This window comes from Colletes latitarsis, chromosome 2 (genome assembly GCF_051014445.1).
Source record: "Colletes latitarsis isolate SP2378_abdomen chromosome 2, iyColLati1, whole genome shotgun sequence".
Lineage (NCBI taxonomy): Eukaryota > Metazoa > Arthropoda > Insecta > Hymenoptera > Colletidae > Colletes > Colletes latitarsis.
Window position 1 is genome coordinate 2,875,595 of NC_135135.1, and position 16,821 is coordinate 2,892,415.

Genomic DNA, 16,821 nt, shown 5'->3' on the forward strand with positions numbered 1-16,821 from the left:
CAATAAGGAACAACGGCCTACGCTTTGGGCACAGGGGTTTTTCCCGTACCCTGTCCTTTCCAGGCCAAAAGGCCCGTTAGCCTCCTACACTACCTTGAGTCGAAATATTCCAGCCATACGTTCACGTGCAGAAATCGGTCACCGCGTCGAACGAACCATTTTGGAAAGTAATAAAATCAAACTGATTTTCTTTCCACTAAATTACAAAGCAACCGATGGCTGAAAGTTACCAAGATTACACTCTTATAGTGGTTGGTTACAGCCATCGGTGCTAAATAAACACGTACCGCCACAGTCAGCGGTCGTGTAGAAGTGGAAAGGATTAAAATCAGACTGATTATCTTTCCAAAGATTTAAATAGCAACCGGTGGCTGAAAAATACCGAGCTTACACTTTTATAGTGATTGGTTACAGCCATCGGTGCGAGGGAAACACGTACCGCTTTAGTAAGCGGTCGTGTGGGAAGTTTCGAGAAAATTTCTCAATCCTTCCTTGATTATTACACGGTGCTAAAAATCATCCAATAGGGGCCTTCTGGCGTATACCCTGGATGAAATCACCGTCCCCCGACCTGGAGGCGGGATTACACCCACATAGAGGCCTTCTGGCGTATACCCTGGGTGGAATCACCGTCCTCCAAGGTGGAGGCCAGGATTACACCGACATAGGGCGCCTTTGTTGCAAATTCCCTGGGTTGGGACCGCCGTCCTCCAGGGTCGAATCTGAGCTTGGGATAACACTCCCATAGGGGCCTTATTGAATCATTCCCTGGGTAAAAATCCCAGCTGTTTTCGACCTGCTCGAGCGTGGTTTCCGGATCGTCAGTGTGTACGGACACTCGACGTAGAGCGACGCTCAAAGGGCACCATGGTGTAAGCACCTTAATAGTTAGTCGCTTCTGCGCAGTTAAGGGTCTGCATCACACCGGTCCCGTACGGACCAGGGGACGGTGAAGAGCCGCCGAACAGACAATATTCGGAGCCTTACAACCTCCGTCTGTTGTCCACTCCAGCAATAACCAAACCCTGCAGTCAAGGGAAAATCGAGATTAGAATCTCGCCTTCCCATACTGCAATCGAACGTTTCTCAATCATACAAGAAACGTTCATTAATACAGTCCACTAACACAATTGTGTATCGCTGTGTAAGAATCCCGCTCCTGTTTACCGTAAACGGAGTAAGGAGCGAGTGGATTAGAGCGAGTCAGACAACGCAACGAGCGTTGTCAGGTATTAACAGCCGGACTTCGGTATTTCTTTGATTACAGAAGACCGAGACGAGAGCCGTAGGGGCCGACGGCGACGCAGGTTTTTTCCCCGAGCCATCAGCTCGGTGGTTTTCCTGCAATTTTAATACCAAGATTATAATTTCATTTCATTTCTTTCAAATTTCCTTCAGTTTTGTTTATTTTCACTTTTAATTTTATTTTAAATAAACGGCCTAGTCCGAATTGAACTAGGTGAAGGAAATATTCAGTGTACAACTCACTTTCCCACACAATTCCAATCCCTCGAAATTCGGACTCCAGGTTAAAGGGTGAGAGATCAGGTCACGGGAGAAAACCCCCACTAACCGACTCGCACCTATTTTAACACATATGTTTATTCTTTCATGTACGAATATAAATGAAAGGTAATTTTTATAGCCAGATACATTCTTTTCGTGTTCTTCATTTTCTTAAATAAATGAAAAATAAAATTGCTTTACAAATAGAAGTAGCCTGGTATAATAAATAATATTTAATAAAAATAGATGGAAAGTTTTAACAAGAAACAGTTTTTTTATTTATATTAAAATGGAATAGTTGTACATTAAATATATAAGAAATAAAATGAACTAAGTTACAAAAATCTTGTATAATATAATAGAAATAATGAAAATATAATTATTTCTATTTATACATAATACAATTTGTAGATTCTAAACATGTGGTAATTGAAAAAGCACCTCCAAATTACTATCTACCCTACTTTCAAGCAAATCGATAGTATCAATTTAAATACTTGAAAACAGTATTTACTGCATAAGAAAACTATACAGACTTTGTTCAAGTGTTTTTCTTTGGTCTTTCCCCAAAAATTGCACTACCTACCCTGACACTTGTACTGCCCATCTCCACCTAAACAAATTTAGTCTCATTTTCTGATATTGCACTTTACATATTTAAAAATAATAAAATATAATTTTCTATGAAAATTACCGCTTGTTCATAGTCATTTGACATTCCCATCGATAGTTCCACTTCATTCGGATCAATATTCAATTCCTTACAAACAGTTTCTCTGCATTCTTTCAAACATAAAAAATCTGGGTTTGGACCTTTGGTAATGTCATATCCAAACATGCCTATTGTCATAAGTCCCACAAATTCTAAATTTTCACAATTATTAATAATATATTTTACAAGAGTAGAAACTTTTGCAACTTCGCACCCACTTTTTTCTGAAAATACATTTGATAGAAAATAAATAAAATCTTTAAATATAACATCTAAACACACTGACTGCCATTTTCCAATTTTCACTGTGTAAGTTTATACTTGATCATTTCTCAAATTGTAATGTGACAAATAGAAATATTTAATAATCTAATAGTATACTTCCCATTTAATAGTGTTCTTAAAGACACTAATATTATTTAAAAAATTATAAATATTAAGATTCATTTACTTCAAGCATTTTAAAGATATCATTAGTTTAAAACACTAATAATTAGTGACCACTGTGGCAGTAAATTTATTTAATCACTAATGTCTTGTACTAATATGACAAGTACCTTTTTCTTTACTAGTATTTACTTGTACCATTATTTTTAATTTTGAGGTATTTTGTTTTTTAAATTTTGGCCAAGCAACATTTAATGCAAACGAAATTTTCTCGCTGTCTATTGTTTCTATAATATATAAATTTGGAACATTCAATATTTTGTTCACTTTATTACTCTGTAAATGACCAATAAAATGCCAACGTATCTCTTTACATTTTGCCAAAATGTTCGGATGATTTCCTTTTTCTATTAGCTCGTTTACATAATTTTCACCAAAATGTCTTTCACCAGCTTCATAAACTTCTACAATTAATTCAGGAGGTTTCAGTTTACTCACAGCCACTAAACGTGGTTTAAAATAATTATATTCCTGTAAAAAGAAATTTATAATTCTCATTCTATTTATAAATACATGTATTATAAATATATGAAAGTATACATATAAACATGTGTGTTATAATGTAAAAATGCACACATTATGCGTTTATAAAATAACTATTATTATATTAAATTATGAAACATAAATACAAAATGAAAACATACTACTGGTCTTCTAGCAGAAGCAGCAAGAATTTTATGGCGAACCACTTTTAAATTTTCAGCCACTTTTGACATCTTTGTAACTCTTTTCACGTACTTATCAAGCTGTTTAACAATACGTAGAATATTATATAACTTATATTTTCTTATCTCGTTTAATAAGAACAAAATCTTTTGTTATAGATTCATTTTTATACACTGATTAAAATAGAACAATTACCACGTATGGTATGTAAACTATATGAATTATACAAACTAAATATAAAAAGCGTAACTAGTGAAGAAATCAATTATATATTTTTGGAAATTCAAATACGAAGATAGCTTTCTGGTTCCGAGATGACAACCACAAACATATTTCCTTCCTTCTTATTAGTATAATTATTAACCACCAAACATTGGTATTCGTAATCAATATGTATAAACAAATTTCATTATAGCTTTATGAAAACTACACATTAGAAATGTATGTAAGATACAAAATGTTGACCAAACACGCGTATATACCAAAATCTGAATCTGTCATGTTGTGTACAAATTGTTCAGTACAACGCAGTGTGGCCAGATCGGGCATAATTGAGTGCATCGAAATCGACAATAGTGACGACGAACTTCCTTAGCGTCTAACGGAGTGTGGTGGAGATAGCAGTGTTGCGTCGCGTGGTCGGTGGTTTAGGGAAATAAGAAGGTGGGATGGTGCCCGTGGAGCGCTGAACCGCACTGTTCGGCGAGCGCACAAAAATCAAACTGCTCAATACGTTTAAAATACTTCAACAACCTTTATTCGTTACTTTTCTTTAGATATTTCTAGATTGAGATTGGAAAGCGTTCTCTAGTGCAGGACGATAGCTCGTATAGACTGAGAGAGCGGGGCGAGCGGGGCCCTGTTTTATATCCCCAGGACCCGATCGTCCTTTTGTTCTTTTCTTTTGCCGGTTGCAAAAGTTCTCGGCGCGTGCCACGGAATATTCTCGATTCTTCGAGCGAGGCCCAGCGTCACGCGCAACCGATCGATTCTTGACATACATATGTGCGACACATACATACAGCCTACCTCTAACGGTCTAAACTACATTGTATACACAAAGTAACTGTAACGGTCTACAAATGCTCGGTTTTCGGCTGGATTTGCTCGCGTTGAATTTCCTACAATAGTAATATGTTTATTACAATACGCTGGTCCGTTTGAATTTCGCTCCTAATTGGAATGCAGTTACATGATTCTGCACTCGACAGTGAGTAATCGGGTTTCAATTAATTCCCGCTGCGGCGCTACGTGCATCAAACCCACGTTCACGCGAATGCGTAACAGCAGCATTTGTAACGTCCGCGTGACGTACGTTTCCCCATTTTGACCCTTCGTCCTTGCGTTACATATAGTTAGTTACCAGATAGCAAGTAACTAAATTGTGGAAACCACTCTTAAACATCACCAAATATTATACTCGAGTTGGTTCGGGAATTGACCGTTGTATCCATCGGTAATTTTATTTTCGGGCGTTAATTATTATATTTAATGTGTTAATCGATTGTCAGTTATCCATTGTTAATTATTACGGTTAGTAAAAGCTAATGAATTAATGTAATAAAGGTTAAGAACGCATAGGTTTAGAAAATATGAAGTTTATAGATTCTTGAAGCGAGCTGAGCGTAAAGTATTAAACAAGTGTAATCGCCAGTCAAAATTGTTAAAATAATAAATCTCTTTATTTATTATTTAAGGGTGGAATATATATATATATATATACATATATATATATATATATATAAACATATGTGTTTAAAACAAAGAATGAAAACTAAATTAACATTTACACAGCGAACCACAGAACGGCGTCTTCCCGCAACAAAACCTCAATTTACACACACGTCAACCCTTCTGTTTTTTTCCTATCGATTACGTTCCGCGTCGTTCGTCATTCTTTTACATAGAGAAACTAAATTTACTCTCATTTCAGCACGCCTCCTTAAATTTAGCTTCTCTAACACTTTACAATTTTCTATTTAATTTTATTTACTTTAATATAACTTTAGAATCTTTCTAAACTTTTCAAATTTAATTCGTCCTAATGACTTAGTACAGATATCTGCTGGATTTTCTTCTGACTTTATTTTAATTACATCAATTACTCCTTTCAAGTATTTCTTATTAACAAAATGATAATGCGTTTTTATATACTTAGAATTTTTCGTTAAGTTTCCATATTTACTTATACTTATCGCATCAGCATTATCCTCATAAATTCGAACCGAATCTTTAATTTTAATTCCAAATTCTCTTAGTAAATCTCTAATTAGTCTTATCTCACTCACACATACAGACAAAGCTACATATTCTGCTTCTGTCGACGATTTTGTTACAATATCTTGTTTTTTTGATTTCCAGAATATAGTATTACCATACATTCTTATAATATATCCTGTCGTAGATTTTCTATCTGTAATATCTCCTGCCCAATCGGCATCCACACAACAATCTAATATATCAGAATTTACATTTCTTTCAAATTTTAATTTTAAGTTTTTAGTGTAATATAGATATTTCAATATTCTCAATGCATACTTATAATGACTTTGATCATAGGAATTTTGAAATCTACTTAAGTAATTCATACAATAGCAAATATCCGGTCTAGTACTCGAACTTATATACAGCAATGCTCCAATTAAGTTCCTATATCTAATATCATTTGACACTGATAAAGCGGGTTCACATTTCAGATTTTGTTTCATTGGAGTAGCATACAATTTAGCTTCCTCAATTTCATACTTTTTCGCTAATGACACTATAACTTTCTTGATTTAATGTCATAGAATTTTTATCACACTCATAGTTAATATTTATCCCTAAATAAGTTCTTATTTGTCCCATATCTTTCATTCGGAATTTTACAGCTAATTTCTTCTTAATAAATTCTATTATTTTTTTATTCCTGCTACAAATTAATAAATCATCTACGAAAATAATCACATAAATTTTCTCGTTATTTTTTTCCATGTAATATAAACAGTAATCAATCTTGCTACGTTTAAATTCCAATCCTGTCAAATACTCATCTAAACATTCATACCACGCTCGTGGACTTTCACGCAGTCCGTACAAAAACTTAATAAGTTTACATACTCTTCCGGTATTATCATCGTAACCCTGAGATTGTTTTACATATACTTCGGACTTAATTTTACCATTTAGAAATGCTGCTTCTATATCCACTCGATCTATCCATAAACCGTTTTGTACGCAATAATTTAATAATATTCTCAACGTTTGTGTTCTCGCAACAGGTGAATAAATATCCTCAAGTATTTCCTTTTATTGAAACCCTCTTACTACAATTCTAGCTTTAAATTTATCCTCAGACTTCTTCGTGTATACCCATTTTAAATCTAATACTTTTTTATCTTTTGGTTTTTCAACTAATTTCCATGTATCATTTTTATTTAAACATTCAATCTCTCTATTCATCGCATCTCGCCATTTCTCATTATCACTACTATTTATCACCTCATTATAATTTTCCGGATTATCTATGCTTACGTAATTTACATAAATACAATTCGTTATTGGATTTCCATACCTGTTTACAGGACCTTTCCTCCTCTCTGACCTTCTAAGTAATGTTACATCTTTATCGCTAGCACTTGGTACATTATTCACATGCTCATTACTTTCATTCATTTCCTTTTCATCAGAAACGTTAAGGGACTTTAACGTGGGTTCGGATGAGGAAACAGACAGGGAGAGAAATTGTTACAAGTTTTTCAATAAATTTTTTATTACGAAAATATAAGTGACAGTTCAGGTACAAAATGTAAACTTAAAAGAAAAAACGAGAACAAAAACTTGGACGGTGGCTCCTTTTTCGGCCGGGCGTCTCCTATTCTGTCTCCTTTTCTAACTTTCTACTGCGGAGGCTTTCTGTAACAAAAGAATCCGCCTAATAAATACTTTTGCGGACAAGTCAACAATCGCGCGCTCGTCAGCTGTTTCTCGCGCTCCAGCGACAGTCTGGTGTGCTTGGAGGGGAGAGCTGGCTGGCTATCTAGCTAGTGGACTGTAATTTTGCTCTTTCTGGTCGATGAGATTCGTTTCCTACGATCTCACCGACGCGCACAACCGAGTAGACGAAGTTTTCCTCCGTTCTACCGGGTTCTCTTCGCAATGCCACGGACGGGAAACCAAATGGAGGTTGTAAGGCTCCAAGAGGCTATAGCCCGCGAGCACGCTCCCCGTGCGGGTGGCGTTTGTACCACCCACGCAACAGGACGTCTTGTCCTGGTTCGGCTTCCTCGACGGCGGCTCCTCAGGAGCTCACGTGGTTGCCAAGCCGGCGATTCCTTCATCAAAGGAACGCCCGGCAGCCAGCCGTGGCTACCTCGACGGAGGCTCCTATGTTCCGAGGAACTGGCCTGCGGCGCACCGGTTCAGGACTCAATCCCCTGCAATTCCAACCACCCTACGTTCACAGCCCAGTGTGGTCGACTCACAGCTGGTAGTGGGTGTAGTGATGGAAGGAAGGCTCTTCGAACTCTTCGCTCCACCGTACGCTTAGGCTCTTCCTATTGTTCCCTCCCGACGGTATATTGGAGCGGGTTCTCCGTCGCCCGATGCTCGGAGAGCACCATGAAGTGATATCCTTCCTGAATGTCTATCTTCCGGTTGCTCCTACGCCGTATAGCTCTAATCTGATCGTTGAAACTTTCCACCCCACCGGTCGGTGTACTCTCACTGGTACACAGGACGGGTGGTTCCAGTGGGTTTCGTACGATCTCTACGAACGGTGAACTACCACTAGGCGATACCAGTATGTCGGTACCAGCCTTCCAGTAGCTCCAACCGGATAATTGGAAGAAGACTCAAGGCGATCCACACCGAATCTCCAACGTCGCAGTCGCATCCACGAACTGCAACGTTCAATCACAATCCTGCGTCTACGATCGCTTCACACTCGGCGTGCCTTGCGATCGCTGCAACGTCAGGCAGATTGTCCTTTTTCTGGGGAAAATCTCAAGTCGCTATGACAAGATTTTCCAATAAATTGTTTGTTCGCAAACTGATTCTATTACGAGGAGAGAGATCGACTCATCCTCCTCGGAGCTCGTAGGGAAATGGGAACGTGACCGTCACAAGGTCCGCTCTCGATCGCCGACGGCTCTAGAATGAACCGTGACGATCTCCAAGCAGCGACGGCCGCGGCCGGCTCCGTCACGCAAGCGCAGATAGATCTCTTTTCTCTCTCTTTCTCAGCGCTAACAACACAATTCTTAGAATTTGTTCCAAAACTCGAGAATTTTAGTGAAGCTAGCTTGAAAAAACACGTAAATAGCCGCGGTATACTAATCTAAACGATAGAAAATTTCCACGTCAGCACAACCATCTAGAATTACGCGAATTCAACATAGGTACGGGCCTCGCGGCCGATTTTCTACGTCTCGGACTCACGCGATATTTAAACAGTTATCTTCATTTTCCTCATTTCCGTTTTTACATTCATGATTAATCTCATTTTCAATCAACTCATTTTCATTAATTTCCTCGTTATCTTTAAATCCAACTAAATTTACATTTTCTTCAATAATATCAACATGTTTAGCTATAATTACTTTATTATTAATTAAGACTCTATAACCTACTTCTTCGTAACCGACCAATACCCCTAACTCCGCTTTTCTATCCCACTTACTTTTCCTTTTAACTTCTGGGACTCTTGCAAAAACTCTACTCCCATATAATTTCAAATTACTAATATCAGGTTTTTCTCCCAACATAATTTCATACGGAGTCTTTTTCTCAATTGTATTGGCTAACGTTCTATTCTTTAAATAAACAGCTGTTTTAATTACCTCCGGCCAAAATCTATCATTTATTTTCGCATCAGATAATAAACATCGCGCGGTATCCATTACCGACCTATTGTATCGTTCCGCAGTTCCGTTCAATTCGTGAACATACGGAAGACATGGCTCAATATAAATTCCCTTTTCTTTAGCAAAATTATGCATATCTTTGTTTAAAAATTCTCTTCCGTTATCGCATCTTAGTCGCTTAATCCTATTTCCAGTTAAATTTTCTAATTGATTTACATAAGTTACAAAAAAATCATAAACTTCATTTTTTTCTTTAATCGGGTATACTTTTGCAGCTTTACTATTGTTTAAATATCGCGTGAGTCCGAGACGTAGAAACTCGGCCGCGATGCCCGTATCTATATTGAATTCGCGTAATTCTAGATGGTTGTGCTGACGTGGAAATTTTCCATCGTTCAGATTAGTATACCGCGGCTATTTACGTGTTTTTCAAGCTAGCTTCACTGAAATTCTCGAGTTTTGGAACAAATTCTAGGAATTGTGTTGTTAGCGCTGAGAAAGAGAGAGAAAAGAGATCTATCGGAGAAAGATCGATAGACGAAACGCGGCGCGTTGCAGCCCGGACCCAGCAACGCGAGGCGTAGCTATCCGGTTCTGCGCTTACGGTCGTCGCCAGAGATGCCAGAAAAGCACCGAAGGTGCTTTCTCACACTATGTTAGATCACGCGTACGTGAGCTCGTGGAGTTTCGGAAAGTCGACAAAGGCAAACTGACACATGCCCTCTTTCTCGATTATTCCGAAGCTGCCCGAAGTAATTTCGGTCCGCCTCGTGGGAGTCGAGAGAGAAAGGCTCACATTTGCCTTCTCGCTTTTAACAACTGAAATCCGACCTCCCGTCAACGGCATACGATTTGGAATCTCGAGCCGTGATTTTCGACTGCCCAGGCATTTTTATTTTCCGACCTATGTAGGCGCACATAAGCAAAGTACCCATAATGGAAAAAAAATTTTGTAAAATTTATTTTACGGAAATACACGTTTTAAGACCCCCTGATCATATTTTAATTATTGAAAAAAAAGAAATTTTTTTTTATTATACCCATGTATGAGCGTACATATGCATATTAATAATACGATTTTTCAAAATCAAAATTCTTTAAGATTGAAAATTAATAAATTAAAATGAGAGTCCACTCTTTGCCAGTATAGTGCACGTTGTGGCATTTTTCAATAAGAAGAGTTCTTATTTTTATAACATAAACAAAAAAGTAGAATTAATAGTTGCGGAAATTAATTAATAATGATTTTCCTCAATATATTTTGAGTTAACCGTATCAATTTGTTATGACGAACTAAATATTATATGTTTGATTTGGCTTAATTTTGCATAAAAAAATGATTGTATCGATCCATAAAAATTAATAACGTGCACGATACCGTTCAATGGAAACCACGGGAAAGTGGTGGTCTCTTCCATCAGGAGGGAAATGTAAAAAATTGTTATTTAATTATGCAATGTGCAATATTGAAATGTTTAAACTAATGTAATGAAAAAAGAGCTCGTAGATACATTAATTTTTGATTAATATACATACGAGCAATAGTCACGAGATCCCCATCATCAAACCGTTTAAAAACAAAGGAATAGTGATCCCGTTTGCCAGTATGATACAAAGTATGGGTTGGATTTTAAATTTGAAAAGGACATAGTCGAATATTTTTAAAGGTACAAAACATAGCGTTTCATTTTAGAACAGTAACATGAGTTAGCAGGTACTATCATAAAACTGTTTTAGCCAGTTATATCCCTTTTTACCTGAAGTACAAGGTAAAAAGTACGAGGTACAAGTAAATCGAAATCCGAAAATCATTCACATTATATCAATGTAAATGAAGCGGTCTTTCCATCAGAGTTAAATACAAAATTTTGTAATTTCTGTGAAAACAGAATTTTCATTAGATGTACGTGGTGTTTAAAATTTTTATGTTTTGACTGTTTTTACGAAAAATACCATCCAGATTCATGTACTTCATATATTGAAAATAACACATGTTAAATGTAATTGGTAAATTCAACTTTAAAAAAAAATATTCGAAGATCAGACAAAAATATAATGTCACATTTAGTGTACGATTAAAATATAATTAAAAAAAAAAAAGATATCTTTTAGCAGGGTTCGAACCTGCAGAGCAAAAGAAGCTCGAACTTACAGCCAAACACCACATCATTCACACCATACTACTTATTGGTGAATTTGGTTCTATTTTTGAAGATAAGTAGCTGTAATAACTTTAATAATATCTTGCAGTAAAACTTAACCCAAAATCGGGTACCATTTCAACTTTCCCTTATTAGAATCGAGTTTTCAATTTGTTTTAGCGAAAATCCCAGCCGGTTAAGCTGCTTACTGCTGTCTTTAATTACCAAGCATTTATTTCTCAATTAACCCTTTGCGAGTAAAACTATTTTGCACATTATTCTAAAACATTTGTGGTATTCGTTTTCAATGCGATTTAAGTAAGCATATAATGTATAAGATTTCATTTAAGTTTTTCTTCTCTAGAGAAGATAAAGAAAAAGTTTATTTAATTTTTTTTACATAAAATTGAATTCGTCCCAAGATTTATATGAAACACTTAAAAGATCTTTTATAAATTACGCCTATGTATCGGAACAACTATGAAACAAGAGATATAATCATTATTATCCATGGGCTGATTATAGTCAAAAACTAATGGGACTTTGAAATGAGAACATAAAACTTAAATGTAAAGTTCCATTTAAATTCATTCAGCCATTTATACTCAATCGTATTAATAATATACATATGTACACTCATACATAGGAATAATAAAAAAAAATTTCTTTTTTTTCAATAATTAAAATATGATCAGGGGGTCTTAAAACGTGTATTTCCGTAAAATAAATTTTACAAAATTTTTTTTCCATTATGGGTACTTTGCTTATGTGCGCCTACATAGGTCGGAAAATAAAAATGCCTGGGCAGTCGAAAATCACGGCTCGAGATTCCAAATCGTATGCCGTTGACGGGAGGTCGGATTTCAGTTGTTAAGAGCGAGAAGGCAAATGTGAGCCTTTCTCTCTCGACTCCCACGAGGCGGACCGAAATTACTTCGGGCAGCTTCGGAATAATCGAGAAAGAGGGCATGTGTCAGTTTGCCTTTGTCGACTTTCCGAAACTCCACGAGCTCACGTACGCGTGATCTGCCATGTGTGAGTATCGCACCGGGTGCTGAATCTGGCATCTATGGTCGTCGCTGCTTGGAGATCGTCACGGTTCATTCTAGAGCCGTCGGCGATCGAGAGCGGACCTTGTGACGGTCACGTTCCCATTTCCCTACGAGCTCCGAGGAGGATGAGTCGATCTCTCTCCTCGTAATAGAATCAGTTTGCGAACAAACAATTTATTGGAAAATCTTGTCATAGCGACTTGAGATTTTCCCCAGAAAAAGGACAATCTGCCTGACGTTGCAGCGATCGCAAGGCACGCCGAGTGTGAAGCGATCGTAGACGCAGGATTGTGATTGAACGTTGCAGTTCGTGGATGCGACTGCGACGTTGGAGATTCGGTGTGGATCGCCTTGAGTCTTCTTCCAATTATCCGGTTGGAGCTACTGGAAGGCTGGTACCGACATACTGGTATCGCCTAGTGGTAGTTCACCGTTCGTAGAGATCGTACGAAACCCACTGGAACCACCCGTCCTGTGTACCACTGAGAGTACACCGACCGGTGGGGTGGTAAGTTTCAACGACCAGATTAAAGCTATACGGCGTAGGAGCAACCGGAAGATAGACATTCAGGAAGGATATCACTTTGTGGTGCTCTCCGTGCATCGGGCGTCGGAGGACCCGCTCCAATATACCGTGGTGAAGGGACAATAGGAAGAGCCTAAGCGTACGGTGGAGCGAAGAGTTCGAAGAGCCTTCCTTCCATCACTACACCCACTACCAGCTGTCAGTCGACCACACTGGGCTGTGAATGTAGGGTGGTAGGAATTACAGAGGATTGAGTCCTGAACCGGTGAGCCGCAGGGCAGTTCCTCGGAATATAGGAGCCTCCGTCGAGGTAGCCACGGTTGGCTGCCGGGCGTTCCTTTGATGAAGGAATCGCCGGCTTGGCAACCACGTGAGCTCCTGAGGAGCCGCCGTCGAGGAAGCCGAACCAGGACAAGACGTCCTCTTGCGTGGGTGGTACAAACACCACCCGCACGGGGAGCGTGCTCGCGGGCTATAGCCTCTTGGAGCCTTATAACCTCCATTTGGTTTCCCGTCCGTGGCATTGCGAAGAGAACCCGGTAGAACGGAGGAAAACTTCGTCTACTCGGTTGTGTGCGTCGGTGAGATCGTAGGAAACGAATCTCATCGACCAGAAAGAGCAAAATTACAGTCCACTAGCTAGATAGCCAGCCAGCTCTCCCCTCCAAGCACACCAGACTGTCGCTGGAGCGCAAGAAACAGCTGACGAGCGCGCGATTGTAGACTTGTCCGCAGAAATATTTATTAGACGGATTCTTTTGTTACAAAAAGTCTCCGTAGTAGCGGAAAAAGGAGACTGAAAAGAGGAGATGGGACCAAAGAAAGAGCCACCGTCCGAGTTTTTGTTGTCGTTTTTCCTTTTGAGTTTACATTTTGTATCTGAATTTTCATTTATATTTTTGTAATAAAAAATTTATTGAAAAACTTGTAACAATTTCTCTCCCTGTCTGTTTCCTCATCCGGACCCACGTTAAAGTCCCTCAGTACTTTAACAACTATAATCATCTATTAAAATTAAGAAATATTTTTCCCCCCTGAATCCAATTATACTATGCGGTCCATTTATATCTACATGAATAATTTCTCCTATATTCCTTGCTCTATGTCTATTATTTTCAAAACTTGTATTAGTCATTTTATTCTGTACACAAGTACCACACTTCAAATACTCGCTTTCTAAATTACTCGGTAGTCCTTCGACTAAATTATTCCGACTCAAGATGTCCAAATACTTAAAGTTTATATGTCTTAACATTCTATGATATTTTTCCTTCAACGTCATACCATTCTTTACATTTTCGGTTACGTAGTTTTGTTTACTTTCGAAAACGGTATTTATCTTGTACAAATTATTCACCTTATTTGCGATTGCTATCAAATTATTTTCTCTCGTGTAAATTTTTGACGTATATCCCATTGAAACAATTTTGGCTTTATCTGCGATTTTTCCAAAACTCATTAAATTCCTATCCATCTCTTTTACAAAAAAAACGTCTTTTAATTCTACTTCCGTTTCATTATAATTTGTCACAAACTTAGCTATAATATCTCCTACACTAGTTGCTTTTACTGTACGACCATCTCCAACTTTTACACTAATCGGATTACTTAATTGATTAACCTTTACAAAATATTTATCATCATTTATAATATGATCCGTACATCCGCTATCTAAGACCCATTCTAATTTATTTTCGCAATTATTTACCTCGACATCGTAGCTTACTGTATTGTTTACCTCAGTCGCGAAGGTCATCCTTCCTTGGTCTGCGTTCTGACGATCTTGCCGTTGTTGACCACCTCATCCTCGTTGTCTTGCGCCTCGACCCCTGAAGTTGCCGCTGCCTCTGCCCTGGCTGTAGCCATTACGTTGCTGCTGGTGATAATGGTGTACGCCTCCTCGCGCTTACTGCTGTCCAGCTCCTCTCGAGTCTCTCCAGTAATTTCCAGCGCTGCTCTGACTCATGCACTCGTACTGAAAATGCCCTGGTTTTCCGCATTTATAACACGTTCTGTCCCTTTTCATCTCACTTTTGAAAACATTTGAATTTACACTTTTATTTCTTGAATTTTGATTTTCATCTTTTTCTCTGTCTTCGCATAGTTTAATTTTATTAATTACGTAATCCACGGTTTTATCTCCTTCGGGTAATACATCGACTAAATCTCCAATATTACTTAATGAACTTGGCAGCGTTCTCAACATGTAATTTAATTTTTCTTTTTCTGTCACTGTAGCCCCTGCATTTTTTAATTCAATTATTAATTTTTCAAATTCACTGTAGAATTCACTTGTTTCTGTATAATCTCTTAATCTGATTTTATCTCATTTTTATTTTTTACACATATCTGTAGTGAGGTTGATTCACGCAGATATAGTTTATCTAATTTCTTAATTATTCCATAACTTGTTGTTTCATCATTTATAAATTCCATTTGTCTATTTGACAAGACACTATATACAGGGTGGGGCAGTAACTATTAGCACCTCAGATATCTTCGAAACTATAAGTTTCACAGAAATATTTGCTAAAGTAAATTGCACAGTACGAAGGGCGCTATTGGGTGGCGATAATAGTTTTTTTGCAGGTGGAGGTACTTTGGACATTTGAAGGTCACATCCACTTTTTTAAATGGATCGGTATGTTTTTGCTTCCGTATCACGATAGAGAATCTTAAAACGAGTTCAACGACCTATTACACAAGGTCATTGAAGGTCATAGAAAGTAGAGAAAGGCGATAATACTTACGGTTTTGGTAGTAAATGAAACATACGTATTGTCAACAGTAGAGGAATGCGTAATGCTTAATGTTTACTTCACTGAGAATAAACACTGCTTGAAGGACACTTTAATAGTTTGCAGAGTAAGATAAACATCATAAGATTAGTATCGATAAATCGGTCAATCTGGCATGATGTATCCGTTTGAAGAGCAGGTTGATATGCTTCTTATTTATGGCGAATGCCAACAAAATTCTGTAAGGGCGAAAAACTTGTATGCTGAACGATATCCACATCGGTCTCAGCCTTCGCGTCAAACATTTAAAAATGTGTATAATAAACTTAGGCAAACCGGTAGTTTAAGTGTTCGTAAAAGTGAACGCCAGAAACGAGTAATTAACGAGGAAATGGAAATCGGTGTGCTCGCTAGTGTGTCTAGAAATTCTCATATTAGTTCGCGACAAATTGAACGCGAATCTGGCATTAGTAGGAGGAGCGTACTTCGCATTTTGCACCGTCACAAATTTCATCCGTATCACGTTAGTCTTCACCAAGAAATGCATGGGAACGACTTCATGAATCGCGTTGAGTTTTGTCGATGGGCTATACGTCAGATTCAAAACAATGAGCTTTTTTTAATACCGTCTTATTTACTGATGAAGCAACATTCACAAATCACGGGAATGTTAATTTGCATAACATGTATTTATGGGCAGCGGAAAATCCACATTGGCTGCGACAGGTTGAACATCAAAAACAATGGTCTGTGAATGTATGGTGCGGTATCATAGGTGATCAAATTATTGGACCTTATTTTATCAATGGAAATTTCAATGGCAACGTCTATGCTAATTTTATTAAGGATACATTGGGTCTTTTGCTAGAAGAGTTACCTTTATTTACACGACAAACCATGTGGTATCAACATGATGGATGCCCAGCATATTATTCATCGATTGCGCGAAGGGAACTCGATGAAAACTTTCGAAATCGTTGGATTGGACGCGGCGGTCCAATATCGTGGCCAGCTCGTTCACCAGACATAACACCTTTAGATTTCTTTCTATGGGGAACACTGAAAGAGAAAGTGTACAAAGAAGTACCAACTACATCTCACGATATGTAACAGCGAATTATTGCAGCCTGTGCATCAATAAGTTCTGACGCTGTAAGACTTGCAAGTCAATCAATCGTAAAAAGAATCTA

The 16,821-nt window shown here is 37.8% G+C and overlaps 2 protein-coding genes across 3 annotated transcripts in view; one reads left to right on the forward strand and one right to left on the reverse strand.

The window, feature by feature from the left end:
- The window catches only part of Nop5 (nop5 ribonucleoprotein), a 263,260-nt gene that overhangs the window by 129,370 nt on the left and 117,069 nt on the right, over positions 1–16,821 (forward strand). The gene's annotated exons all lie outside the window — the stretch shown is intronic.
- Positions 1,746–4,126, reverse strand: LOC143352006 (pyridoxal phosphate homeostasis protein). 2 transcript variants are annotated; one of them, XM_076784227.1, is made up of 5 exons: positions 3,814–4,126; positions 3,310–3,411; positions 2,776–3,136; positions 2,201–2,442; positions 1,746–2,119 (listed from the first exon to the last, which is right to left on the reverse strand). In XM_076784227.1, exons 2-5 carry the CDS (start codon positions 3,379–3,381, stop codon positions 2,048–2,050), a joined length of 747 nt encoding a protein of 248 aa, XP_076640342.1. In that variant the 5' UTR covers positions 3,382–3,411; positions 3,814–4,126; the 3' UTR covers positions 1,746–2,047. The 2 variants fall into 2 exon arrangements, with proteins under 2 accessions (XP_076640342.1, XP_076640341.1); XM_076784226.1 differs by having other exon boundaries at positions 3,527–4,126.